Raw genomic sequence first — 15,102 nt, 5'->3', positions numbered from 1 at the left:
CCAAATTGGCATTACTTGTATTCTCAATAATGAAATGAGATAAAAAGAATATAAGGTTTGGTTTTGTTATAAGAAATAATACTTTCCAATAGCTAAGAGAACATAATATTTATTAAACCAAGAAATTTACTGTATTTCACAATCAGTAGTTATGAAAGGTTCAAAGTTTAACCTAAACTAACATTCATATAACTAAATAGGAAGCAGAACCTATTGAAAAAACTAATTTGTATGGCATGAGAATATAATGTAAGAAATTTCAAAAGACAAACTACAGTGGGCTACTAATGCTTCACAAAACAACAATTTTGGAGGTCTTGAAGAATCCAAAAACAATGTGATGATCACATTCAATGCGTATCTATGATCGCTTTGCACCTACGCTCCTATCTAATAATATTTACCTTCCTTGCACCTTGAAGGTTATTTAGTTCAACCAAAATCCGCTCCGCTTGGCTCTGACGACTTCTGCCAGATGTTTATTTAAAATATATATATATATAATAGTCCATATATATATATCATTTAATGTTATGACTTTTGTCTTGACTCTCTAGGCATTTAGAAAAGTGTATATATAATCAGTCGAGGAAAATCAGTTAAGCTAGGAAACAACTATCAAGTGATGAGTTCTTCCTTGTAGTCATTGGATTTATAGACGAACAGTCCAGCGATGGCAAGGGAATGCTTGACAGTGTTTCCTTGACAGTCTTGCTCTAGAGTCTATAAATTACGACGTCTCCACTATTGAGCCTTAGTTGAAGTAGAAGAAATGTAAAATTACTCTTTCTACAAGATTTTGCGTCTCTCAATCCAACTAATGCATGGATATATAGCTGGTGGTCCATTGACAGCCTCACCATTAAATTACAAGTGGTCTATACTTTAGTGCCTTCAAATGTAGGAGAAGTTTGAAAAACTCTTCTACAAATTATGATAACCACATCTTCTGTAGCCATCAAATGCCCACAGAGGGACAAACCATAATTAGTTTCTTTGACTAAAAGGTTAACAAGATATGGTGGTTTAGGATTTACAAAAACTTTAGTAAAATGGGTGTATAAATTTGAGGGTTTAGTTAGACAAGGGTGGCAAAGTTTATGGGTTGTTCTGGTCGTTGTAGTAACCATGAAGAGTAACTTTGCTGATTTGGGCTCCTTTCTGTAGATGGAGGGTAAGAGTTGCGCACACGGTGTCAGACCTAGGGGCTGAAGGGTGAATAGATCTCCTTTGTCCGTGATTTGTTGGAAGATTATTAATTGATTAATGGTTTTTAATGTAATTAGTCATTAGGCATTCCTACATCAACCATCCAAATAATTAATCAATCAAAAGAATAGAGATGACACAAACTGTTACCTGAGAAACTAAAACGGTAAAAATCTCATTACAAAAAAAGAAGGTTTAAATCATGTGCAATTGTGCAAACAAGGCCTCCCAAAAGACTCGAAAATATTCACATAACCTGCAATTTTGGTCACAGGCATGTGCAGTTGCAATCTAATGAAGAATACACAATAATATATAAACTATATATCTATAAATATATAATATACCAACTGCATATTCTTCTAGGATGAATGATTCATCTTGTAAAAACCAAAATGAAAAAGAAGGTACGAATTAAGGAAGTATACTATACCTCTATGCTATGCTATATAGTCTATTATATATATCTTAACATAATCTTTCAACTATCATTTTACTAATTAAATATAATTATGTCCCAAAGAAAAATAAAACAATAAAACAATAATTTAATTAAATAAATTACAGGTAAAAAAAATCAAGTAAAAATTATTGTAAGTAAAAAAATAAATAAAAAACTGGAAAATAAAAAATTAGCACTTTGTAAAAGTATGACACAACAGGAAATATATTTTACATGATTGTATAATGTAAATTACTTTGTTACCCCATTTGAGGAAAACCTAGGAATGATATGAGAAATTGGAAGCTCCAGAATAAGACTCATGAACGGGGCTGATAGGTTTAACACGAAACACTATTTTTATGTTAGAGAACTAATAACACGAAACACTATCTTATGTTAGAGAACGAAGTGGAAACAGGAAAAATTCAAAGATCGAAAAATTTACCGACTATTTGAAGTATTGAAAGTTCCAATTCAACAATTAGGCTCAAATCTTGATTCTTCTATTTGGGTCATTTGCTCATCTGTTCCTATTTTTATTTCTCTGTCCTTACTCCAGAAAAGGAATGTGTTAAATCTCTATAGGGTTATTTACCATCAAATTTCCCAGATGTCGTATTTTTCGTATAAGAAGTTTTCTCTGTCCGGTTTCTTCTGAGAAAAGTTGTGGAATTTGTGAAGCATCTAATGTTCATATTTTAATTTAATTTGGTCTTCATTTATGAGTACTAAAATTATAAATTGGTTTATTCTAACAGATGGCTCCTGAGAACTCCAACTGAATCATACACCTACAATAATGACAACAACTAGCCATACAGCAGCAAAAAAGAAATGAATCAGAGTACGCATATACAATCAAACTTCATATCTCCATATATAACATAGAGGAGCAGTAGATTGCTTTCTATCAATCAAAAATATTTAATTGATAGAAAATTAAAAATAACTTTTCCCCGCCTGCATTTTTTTTTCGAGGTGAATTAGATTTGTGGCTCATATGATGACACAACTAACGATGTCACATGCTAGAGTAATTTGATGTATGGTGATTTTTTGCTATATAAAATAAGATTCCTTTAATTTGAGATTTGTTTTCCGTTCTTATTCTTTAAGAGGGAGGACCTTCCAAAAAAAAAAAAATGGTTAGAGTAGAAATATAAAAAGGAGGAGAGAATTGTGTAAAGCTTTAAATGAGGTAACTCACGCATTCACAATTTAGTATTTATAGATAAAAAAACACATGCTCATATTACAAGAAAGAAAATTAAATCAAATCATAACATATTCTATGATATATTTGATGCAATGATTTGTTACTATCAAATCTCTGCTAATATGGTAAGTCATTCTATAAATCGTAGCAATCATGTCTATTAACACTCTCTTTCAAGTTGGTGCGTGAGATGCCCAACACCCTTCTTCTAGAAGAAGAGTGCAAATCTGACTAGTAATGATTTTCTCTCAGATCGATCAACAAATCAAAAATGTCTCCTCAGACCAAAACAATTAGCAATGTCTCTTCAGACTATAAACAACTAATCATGTCTCCTCAAACCGTAAACAACTAACAATTTCTCCTTAGATCATTTTCCTTCATACGCATGTTTAAAACATATAGATAGAAGAATCAATAATGTCTCCTCAGACGATTCCCCATCATATATATATTTAAACAATGTAGATGAAAGAATCAACAATATCTCCTCAGACTATAAAAAGAAACAATTATGTCTCCTCATACCATTTCTGAATAGAGATGCCAAACTCGCAACGCCCGCCCTCATTGAGGTTGGACCACCTTGCCTACCCGATACTTCCCGGATGGGCGATGTCACCTTAGACCATTCCCGAATGGGTGGTGTCGAACTCGCAATGTCCTGATTGCAGTCAGACCACCTTGACTCTGATACCAAGTAAAAATATAAAAAGGAGGAGAGAATTGTGTAAAGACTTGGATGAGATCAATCACTCATTCACAACTTTATAGATGTCTTCAATGCAGTCGGATCACCCTGACTCTGATACCAAGTAAAAATATAAAAAGGAGGAGAGAATTGTATTAAGGTTTGAATGAGATAAATCACTCATTCACAACTTTAGTATTTATAAATAAAAAAACACATGCTCATGTTACAAGAAAGAAAATTAAATCAAATCACAACATATTATATGGCATGATTTGTGACTATCAAATTTCTGTTAATATGGTAATTCACTTCATAAATTGTGGCAATCATATCTGCTAATAGTTAGATATAAAAAATTTATGTTTTATTTTAAGAATTTTTTATAGGTGAAGGATTGTGTTCATAGCCACAGGTGCACACATAATAATTAAGTGGAAAACTTACCATATGATTGTATTTGTTGCTATCCATTTTTTTCTTGAAGTGACCTGTCAAATTGTTTATAGTAAATTTGGACGTGTTTATATCTAATTTTCACATGTATTAGTCTAGGTTGAGTTGTATAAAGTGTTAAAAGTTAATGAATTACTAAGATCAAATCATGAGGTGAATTAACAATTAAAAATGGGCTACACACACACAATCTGACACGCACAATGTGGTATGAAAAAAAAAAAAAAAAAAATCCATCACTCATGACACTTGAATGAACTTGAACTTTTTGGTTTTTTTCCATGAAAGGTGGGTTGTTGGTTATTTATACGCAACACATGTATCGTATATGAGCTGACAAAGCATTCCACAAGAGAAAGTTTTGCAATTATCATCAATGATCTATCCACTAAGCTTGCATATAACAAATGTCATCATCTGCCTTTGTTATATTAAACTGGGCACTGCATTAGAAATTTGAATAGAAAAATAAGATAAATCAAAGAAAGAAATCATACAGACAAGATGATAGAAGTGATGATGAAAAGCAGCAACGATTTCTGTGTTTCTCAATCCCCACTACTTAAGATGAGCTGCCCCACAAAGGATCCAAATGTGTGCTTAACCGGAATTTGATAAGGTTAAAATATGTAACACATTTAAGAGTAATCATTCAAAAAGAAACATTATACCTCTATTTTGATCCTCTTTGTGTGTGCGCGCGCGCGCGTTTGTGTGTGCACTCTTCCTTCCTTCGATGAAATGAAGAAAGTTAACTTTGACCGGCAACATTGTAGGAAATTATTTGAATGCTTCATATCAAAACTCATAAGGTTTCATGCTGTCGAATAATTTATCATCAGTACTGCCCTAATATCATTTAATCGAGGTCGGTCACATGAATTTCTTTTTTTATTCCTTCGAGCAATTCTCTATTCTTATTATTTTTAATATAAGTTAGGTCATAGCCAATATGGTCCACACTAATTAAGGTTGCTGGAAGCCTGAGACTGAAAAATTTGGAGATATATCTAACAGTTTCACATAATTCGTACAAAGTGACTACTTTCAAGGTTAAAATTCGTGTTCTCACACTTTGACAATGGACTGAGCAATATTGTATGTTATTGAAAGGAGATGCTAAAATATTATGGACTCATTTGATGATGAGGGCAAATACATTGAATTCAAATTTGAGAGATTATATACACAGAAGTGCCATCCATCCATTCAGCAGCTTACATAGGCTATTTATCTCTCTCATATATATGCCAACCATTTGTGTATTAATATGTAGGACCGGCTCAGACCTGTGCTCATGGAAATTGAATTATTGGACTACATTCCGGTCATGAGTCATGACAATATGAAACAGTCTCAGAAAATAAGTGTAGTTAAGACTTGAGAGTTGATTTTTTAGAAAATAGCTAGGTACAGATACGATATAGACTCTTTCGATGTAGATGTATCAATACATACATTATCAACTAAACTTTTTGAAATAAATGAAAATTTTGTACAGGGTTGCCGAGTTTTCTACGATCAGACAACACGTGTTGTATTACGGATGAGCTAAATTCCATATTATATATATATATATATATATATATATGTATGTATGTAGGGATCAAACTTCGTGGAATCAACCACTCTATCAGTAGAGAATCTTGACTATTTATTTAATGTCCATTGTAGTTCCACCATGGAACCTTGTGAACAATAGTTATGGACGGCCAGTACCCCACAGTATCATCATATTATTGCAGTGTCACTGTTCAGTGAATCCACTAGGAGAACCTCCTAGTATAAGTAGAGAAGATAAGAACAACTTTTTTAATTATTTATTTAATTTTCTTTTTAAGTTAAACAAAGAGATAATTCTATAGAAACTTCAATCATTATGGCCAAGGATTGCATGGTTAATTATCATGTCACAAAAGCAAGAGGCATGAATTATATTGGCAACTAATACAAAAGGTGGTAGCTTGTGCTGTGTTTTGTGATATCTGCGGGGGTCAAGTGCAGGCTTTATAGGTGTCTTGAAATTTAAAGGGCAAAAAAAATAAAAAATCTCTCCAACTAACACACTGTCACTCCTATTAGAATTTCAAAAATTATACGTAATATATACATATTACTGAGTTCAACCATTTATTTGGTTCGGTTGTATGAAATTGATGTTTCAAATTGAAATTGCAAAAAAAAAAATTGGTTCAAAGTTTTTAAAGCTCCATAGATATAGAGAAGAGAAATACTACCCCACACCGACTAAGATACCGACTAAGATATGACTTTTTTTTATTCAAATAACAATTAAAATGAAATTGGATTTTCTCGATGAATCTCGATTAACAGATTCATTTTGAAAGTTTGGTCGAGACCATTAATTTCGAAATCATATATAATAATTTTTTCTCATTTCTCCGTCTGGATTTGTTAATAGATTGTATTTACTTTGGAAGAAGCACCATAGATTGTATTTACTTTGGAAGAAGCACCATAATTAAGGGTGATGAAACCAATGTCTCTATAGATACCTTGCTTGATTGACTTTTCACGAATGAATGAAGTGGGAATCACCTTGCTTTTGGGGGCTAAGTCTTTATCAATTTATAAAGATAGATTAGTGCTCTTAATGCTATTTCAATGACAGTGATGAAACAACACAACCCACTTTAATTGTGGGTGGGCTCAGACATTTCCATATCTTGTTTAATTGGATTGGTGGTCATACTTTTTTTTTGGTATGTTTTGGTGTCATCACATTCACACGTCAACAGTGACTCCAACCCATTCATTATATTGTCTGTGAATGTGCCTACATTACATTTCCAAAATCTCCATTATACTCTCTACTTTCTATGTGCTGTTCGCATTCACCTTCTCAGAGGTTGACATTTGACAACCACAGACGTGTTCATATATTGTATACATAAAGTGTTTCTGGGTTCATGATTGTGTGAACCACAAATTTCATCCTAACAAAACGGTTGTAGTTCTAATAAATAAAAATAGTTGTTGTAGTTCTATTGTTCTTAGAAGCAAGCAGGTCCACAGTTGAAATCCCTACATACACAACACGTGTAATACATAAAGAGTTTGTGTCTGTTGAAATTCTTCTTTGGATTAAACTCGCTTAATTTCGAAATTTTGATTGGTTGATGATCATAAAATGTGTCATATCATATAATAGTGTTGAATTTATATATAATACTTACATTTTTCACACTTAAACAATGTAAAATTATGTATGTGTACCTTGCATAATATGATAACCTCTCAGTATCTCACACCCACCACATAAAATCAACTTATACATGATTGTGTAAACTATAAATTATAAAACTAACAAATAAAAAAGTAAAAAATATTAGAGTAAAGTGTAAAACAACTCTTAAACTTTACTCTCTCCCTAAAAAACCCCCCCCGAATTATATTTTTTACAATTAACCCCTTAAACTATCAATTTTTTTACAAAAAGCACCCACCGGTAATGTTCCGTTTGATTTCTCAGGCGAATTAGGCGCGTGATGTACACATGCCAGCAATATATGTTTAAAATGACAAAAGCTACCCTTATACTATTAAATGTATAAAATTAAAATTGAAAAATAAAATAATCCCAAATTAAAAGCAAAATCTGTTCTAGTTCACAACCGTCACAAACCAAACCCTAAGACAAAACCTCTTACGCGATCTGAATTTCACCACCGCCGTGTCCTCAGCCACATTCTCTCTCTCAATATCGTCGTCGCGACCTCATCAACGCTGCGAACCTGCTGTCGCCGCCACCGCTGCGAACTTGCCGGCAGCGCGCGTCTCCATCTCCAGCGTCGAATCGGCCTGTTGAGGAGTCAACGAGGATGGGAATTTTGCAATTGGGTTTGGTGAGTTTGTTACTCACTTTGCAGGTCGGACGTGTTCAAAAAGGCTATAAAACATGGCTTCTCTGTTGAGGAGTTTTTCGGGCATGTGGGAGGCAACAAAGAGCACCTCTATTTGGAAGAAATCAACGAGGATGGGAAGTAGTCCAGGTTCCGATCAATGAACTGTTTGTTGGTGTCGTTTGTTTGAAGGTAGCAATTGTCATCAAAACATGGTTCCCAATAACGAGTGGCGACCAGCGATGCCGATGGGTTGTCTTCACCTTGGTACTGTAAATGGTGAATAATTGTCATCAAAACATGGCTCCAAAGAACGAGTGGCGACCGGCGATGGCGATGGCGATGGCGATGGATTGTCTTCACCTTTGGTACTGTAAATGCCGATGGGGTTTCTATTTGGGGATTAGGGTTGAACTGGCAGATTGGGTTTCAAATTGGTGTTCTGAGGAAGTTTGGATTTCAAAAAAATTGGGAAGCCAATTGGATTTCGGCGAAACTCCTCATCGTCGCTCCGCTGCTGGTGCGCTGTGATTGTTCCCGGAGATGAGGAGAGCAATACAGACCTTGACCTTGATCGTATTCGTCGTTTGGGGATGCGGTGGCGCCACTCCAGGAGAGCGGTGTGGGTAGGTGTGGTGGCGGCAAGGGACGCTGAGTTACGGCGGTGGAGGCCGACGACCTCTGCGCTGCCCGGCCGGTAGTGTTGTAATGTGTATAATTTATATAATATACTGAGTATATAATTAAAGCACCAAAACACTCTCGTTTCACCAGAGGGTAATTTTGTAATCTTATTTTTCCGGTGCCAGAGACTTGACTGTTGTTCTTAAAGGTAACTTTTTAATAGTTTAGGGAGACATTTATTAATTAAGAGAGTTTTGTGCAATTGTTAGTTCAGGATGATTTTTTTACACTTTACCCAAAATATTATAATTCGATAGTGCTTTAACAATAGAATGATTTACCGTCACGTTCATGAATGGTTCAGAACATTATAAAGATTTTTATGTTTGGATGGTTGGGGATGTGATTCAGGGTTGGAATTCATATAAAGATAATAATATGTACGTGTGTTTCTTGGCTGTAGAACAGTAGAAAGTTATTGAAATCAGGATTTTATTTTATTTTATGATTTTTAAGAAAGTTATTTAACTTCATCTTCTTTAATGTTGGTATAGAATTGTCCAACATTAGTACTAGTGCTCGTGTTGACCCCACATTAGCTGTAGCCTTTAGGGCCTTACAATATCAATACCCACGAAAACTTAGATCCATTAATTATGGGAAACAAATGAAAAAGTCAGACCCATTACCACTATATATATATATATATATATATAGTAGTTTAGGATATTGTTATGCCAAAAAATTAGGGCCACCAAATTATATATTTTGAGCCCTCGTGTTCCTAACATTCTTTTAGAATTATTAGATATATAAATCTAATGCATTAGGTAAATCTACTTGAGAAGTCAAATATCTAATTTCATGATACAATTTTCACATATACCTATATCTACTATCTAATTATATATATATAGTTAGTAGTTTAGGATATTGTTATGCCAAAAAATTAGGGCCACCAAATTATATATTTTGAGCCCTCGTGTTCCTAACATTCTTTTAGAATTATTAGATATATAAATCTAATGCATTAGATTAATCTACTTGAGAGGTCAAATATCTAATTTTATGATACAATTCTCACATATACCTATATCTACTATCTAATTGTATTTCAGTGATTAGCTCTATAAATAAGCATTTACTTCTGAAAACAAAAATGTCTATATCTTTTGACCCGAATGACAATGAGCTGTCTATAATAGTATATAGTAGGAGTGGTAATTCTTGTTGGATATAAAAATATTATATTAAATAAGTAAATTCAAATTTAATTCATTTAATAATCGTATCAAGAATTATCAACATTAATCTAACCTGTTTATTAAATAGGTAAACATGTTAACCCGTTTAATGATCTATTTATCAAAATGAGACATTTAATATTTAATCAAATACTAAATAATAATAAAAAAATTGTCATAATTAACCCAAATATTCAAAAAAAAAATCATAAGGTATAGACAAGGTTTATGTTGAAATGATTTAACTATCTATAGTAATTGGGTTTAAACAGGTAACATATTATATAGGTCATATTCATGATTATAATATGTTGAGTTAAATGGGTTATAAACAGGTTACACGGGTTGAACTCCTCAACCCTAACCCTAACCCTAACCAGACACGGTTAAGTAAATGGGTTAATCGTGTCGACCTTTTTATGATCCAAACCTGTTTATGACAAATTCAAACCCTGTTAAATCATGTCGTGTTGTCTTATCGTGTCGCAATTTGTCACCCCTAATATGTAGGAGGAGAACATGGTGTTTTTTAAGCTACGACATGCATAATGCATTGTAGTTATTGTTGCGGGTATTTTTAAGCTACAACATGCATTGTTGTTATTACTGTTACTATTTTATTCAAGAATTTATGATTTTTGGGACATAGTAAAATTTATAATTAAGAAAGGGGGTAATTACTTGGTAAAATGATAAAAACTCAAACTAAAAAGTATTTTCCCGAATTAAATTCAGAACAATCACTTTAATAAAAGTTGCGTCTCTCTTTAATGTTTACTTCTCTATTTCACATTGACAAAATTATGTTTGTTTATGAGTCCCGTAATATGATTGTTATTTTGCCTATAATAAAATAAAATATGATTGTTATTTTTACCATTCGTTGTGATATGATAGTTGGTTGGTTATTTGAAATATTTGTAGATTTGTGACAAGAAACTTTGCTTGGTAAATCAACATTCCCTATGTTTTGAGACCTAACTTTGTCAACTTTTAGATTCTTGTTTACCGTTTTAGTCCATAGAGTTCCACACTTTTGTCTAATTTTGGATTGATTGAACCGACAAATTACCCCGAAGTCAACCCACCTACGTTTTGCCATGCCATGCCCTGCCATAAAGTGGTAGTAATATGTAATAATAGGTGCAATTGACATGGTCTCTCTCTCTCTCTCTCACACACACAACACACAACACACAACACACAACACTCTCTCTCTCTCTCTCACACAACCACTTTTAGACCATCCACTACAACCTACTTGTTCATAACTTCAAGGCCTAGTAACTTCAACAAATATATAATTGAAGGGCGAGGGCCACCTTCCGTTTTTGTTTTTCTTATACGTTCTTTTATGTAACGTTTCATTCACACACGACATCCGAAAAGTAATATATTGTAACATATATATATACACCTATATTTTATATAATATTCTGTAACATGTTCCTCAAGTGTGGACCTTTTTTTTAAGTGCAATTCGTTATTTCATTTCAATTATTAGAAAATGTGATTTAAACTCGACATCTTTTAATTATAATATCATAATAGAGCACACCAAGCTTCACTCACAAAGGCTAAAAGCAAGTGGTAGAAAATAATACACATAAAGTCAAATACACATGTACATATATTGACAGAAAGGTTCTTAGGAGGTCTAAAATAAAGGACTTTTTAATGGATCTAATTTAGTTGCACATTATCACTTTATCAGAATTAACTATAGTAAATAATATTAACTTTAACACCGTCACAGCCACCATCTTCATCATTACATTCACAACACAATTATCATATTCACTCCCCAAAATCAAATTCCAAAACTACCAAATCCCAGTCACTATCTCTTTCTCTCTCTTCTTTCGGTACTTTGAATTTTTTTTTTTTTTTTTTTTCGCTCTTGTAATTTTTTTCTTTTCAATTTAAAGGGATTGTTTAACTTTTGCGCTTCATGTTAACCAATATCTTTCCTTGGCATAGTCGTGCAGTCTGCAACGCTTTTACAGTCCATGAAAAGAGTTGATATTGGGTTTTTTTTATTTTACCTAGTGATTCTGTATTTTCCTCAAGTGAAAAGAAGCAAGAGAGTATAAATAAAGGTTGCATGAAAGATATATAAAGATTGCATATATAATAGCTAAGATTGCACGAAAAATAGATAAAGGTTGCACTTGTCATAGTTAAAGATTACACGTGTCATAGAAAAAGATTAGTGCAACATTTCCCTACTTTTTGTGTAACCTTGGTTACGATATGTGCAACTTTTCTCTATTTTTTGTTTTTTCATACAACCTTTGAGAGTTAGTTGACCATCATACAACCTACAGCAGGGGTAGTCTACTGGGATTACAGGAATAATCTATTAGGTACTATTTAATATTTTTAATTATGATTAATTCTGTTAAAGTATAACTAAATTAAGTCCGTTGAAAAGTTTTTTCATTTTAACAGCCTGATAGTCTTCCTGTGTATATAGATATGTTGTGTCTCGGATTTTTAATATCACGAGGGAGGGCCACAAGAATTAGACAGGTGAAGGTTCCGGCCTTTGAATTCATTTGAATTGGAGGTAACCCAAGAGACAAATAAACATTTCACATCTGATGTTTGTCCAAGCACCGCCCAAATATATGATTGCATGGTCTTCCCATCAATTATAACATCAAAAGATTCCTTTTTATTTCTTTACTACATTTTTTTTTGGTGTTATTATTAATTAATGTGTATTTAAACAGTCCGTACTACGATAATCACATTTAAGATTAATGTACAAAATTCCAACAAAATAAATTAATGCCACAAAAAAAATAAACTTAAAAAATTGCAAGTTAGTGTCATAATAATATTATCATCTTGTCACCAAAATAATGATGTCCAGTCGGTCAATGTTCTATTTCGTTTCTGCTTTGACTTATATGAGGAGCAATTACATTGACTTCCTCTTTAATTAAGTGAAATTACAAAAACCTCTCCCTTGTATTTTAAAATTACAATTGACATTCTCTGTTAAACTATTTGGTGGACGGCATTAACGGAAAATTTGATTGTACCAATTTGGCTTCACGTTTAAAAATAAATTTTACTTGTATTTACACATATTTTAAATGGCATTGTACTGAAATAGTTTGCTAATACAAGCAACTTTTAATATTAATCAACTTTGAATCCTTGATACAAAGAATTCCATCAGATTTACAGAAATTCAAACACGATGCTATTCAGGGAACTAATTACAGAAATTTTACAGCTTCCTATTCTCTCTGTCCTTGTTTTTTTTCATCATTGTATAGTTTGTCTGTGTTCATATTGTAGCTAAAAATGAATGTAGTATGTATCTCTGGTAAGTGGGAGGTTGCTGCTTCTGCTAGAGCTGGGTTGAGTCAGCTGCCAACGACGGCTAAGCTTGAGATCTCAGTAGCACTTGAATGCGTGCTGGTATAGTCTGATCAAACTGAACGCTCTGTGGGTTCTCTGCATAAGCCACATAGTAAGCTGAAACACAAGCTTGTGGCCATGCCATGGCGACCCGGCACTGCAGTTCAGCCATCAGAATTCAAGTTAGTAATTGAATGTATAGATTTGTAAACACACACACACACACACACACAGACACACACTTATGTAAACACATGTTCTTACCATGAAATAGCCTATTAAGAATGCATAAATTGACACTTCCGTTGCATATCCCTTATAAACCACTAGTGCCCATGAACCACCCACTAGTGTACATATTGCACCACCTGCCACTCCACACAGGAAGCAGAATGAACTGGTGAGGTCTGAGTCTATCAATGGTTCCAACCCAGCTCTTTTGAACGTCTCCCAAGTATCAATCGATGCCTGCACAAACCCTTTTTTGTAAACCCCTAGATGGACAAAACCCCACCTATTCCCATATGTTATCAGTCTTGAAGCAACTCCTGAGTAGCAATTAGTACATGAGAACATGAACTCATCTGCATCCCCTGAAATCAGACTTGTGGCCTGGGCTGAACCATGGATGACCCCAAGGACCGGTACGAGTACTGAGCCAATGCAGATGCTCCCAATTGAGTGCTTAAACGTGTCATGGAGAGCCATGCTCGTGTCAAGATCCGCCCCACACGAGAAATGCATGTATTTGACATGAGAGATTGTTACTTGCAGTGTGTTCTTGATCACTTGCATTGTCCATGCTAGGCTTAGCAGAATCACCAAGATGAACATGGTGTCTAAGGTAGTACCGGTGGCAGTGGCTCCTCCAATGCCGGAATGAGATATTCAACTTCAAACCCACATATTATATTACTTAAACTCTTTCTTATCTTCTTAAACACATTACGTATACGTATATATTATATATATTTATAGATATATATTATACTGCTGACAGAGTCCTACATATCATAATACAAATTCTTTCGAAGACTAATCTGGCAAAAAAATAATAATAGAGGAACTAATCCAAATTTTCACGTGCCTTTGGGCGTGAGAGTTGGTATTTGGATGACGTGGCGTGATGAATGTGGACGATAGAAGTGGTGAAGTGAGGAGAAGGGTGTTCTATAACTGTATGGTGCTCGTGAGTTAGTTGGAATTTTCCCGGGAAATGCGTTTGGTCGTTAAATAAAGAGAAGTAAAAAGTAGTCGTTGTTTCCTTTTTGTGTGTAATAAGAGGCGGTGTGTGTTTGTTTTAATTGTTTTGTTCACCTGCTAACGAATTAACTGAAACTGAATTTAATTTTTCATTTTATTTGAAGAGCAGAAATAGGAGTTGCGCAAATACGTTTTATAGGTGGGATGGGGGTGGTTCTGTCCAAATCGCCTCTATAATCAAGTTGCTTTGATCTTTTAACCTTTATTTATTTGTACACGTGCTTGCACGTGAGTAAAAATTGAATTTGAAACAAAATTATAAATTATTCTTTAAAATCTTAAAGTTTAATTTATTGATAAACAATAATCCACTTAAATTTTATTTATTAAACATTTTTTATTATAATAGTTTTTAATACAAGTAAACAACAATGGAAAAAACTATCGAAGTATGTTTTTTGTATTGATTTTTCACAGATGAAAATTATTTTTATAATTATACTATTTTTTATTAAATTTTAGGAATTGAAGGAGAATTGTTTTTATTATTAGAATAAATTATTTTGTAAGGCATATCTAAAATATATTTATTATTAATTTTTATTTTTATTTTTAAATCTTAATTGTAGAAATAAGAGAGCGGAGGAGATGTACATTTTTTCTTCTTCTGAATTTTAGGAATAGAGGAAGAGTGGTGGAGACTAACTGTGTGTAAAATATTTTCAGTTTTATTTTTATTTTCTAAAAAATTTTAGTAGCACAAATTCTAGTAATAG

The 15,102-nt window shown here is 33.3% G+C and overlaps 1 protein-coding gene across 1 annotated transcript; it reads right to left on the bottom strand.

The window, feature by feature from the left end:
- Positions 1–12,861: 12,861 nt before the first annotated feature.
- LOC132315106 (protein PNS1-like) lies at positions 12,862–14,454 on the bottom strand. The gene is made up of 2 exons (XM_059813864.1): positions 13,388–14,454; positions 12,862–13,280 (listed from the first exon to the last, which is right to left on the bottom strand). The coding sequence occupies exons 1-2, from the start codon at positions 13,955–13,957 to the stop codon at positions 13,146–13,148; spliced, it is 705 nt and encodes a 234-aa protein (XP_059669847.1). The 5' UTR covers positions 13,958–14,454; the 3' UTR covers positions 12,862–13,145.
- Between the last annotated feature and the right edge of the window lie 648 nt (positions 14,455–15,102).

This window comes from Cornus florida, unplaced genomic scaffold (genome assembly GCF_030987335.1).
Source record: "Cornus florida cultivar Cherokee Brave unplaced genomic scaffold, ASM3098733v1 CherokeeBrave_3.0.0_Hap2_Chr06, whole genome shotgun sequence".
Classification (NCBI taxonomy): Eukaryota; Viridiplantae; Streptophyta; class Magnoliopsida; order Cornales; family Cornaceae; genus Cornus; species Cornus florida.
This window is presented reverse-complemented; position numbering and strand designations above follow the sequence as displayed.

What these genes read in the sequence shown, in the direction of transcription:
- LOC132315106 (XM_059813864.1), bottom strand. Translation starts at nt 13,957, where the DNA reads ATGTTCATCTTGGTGATTCTGCTAAGCCTAGCATGGACAATGCAAGTG. An exon ending in TCTTAATAGGCTATTTCATG is followed by an intron (nt 13,281 to 13,387) that starts GTAAGAACATGT and finishes GCTGAACTGCAG; the next exon opens with TGCCGGGTCGCCATGGCATG.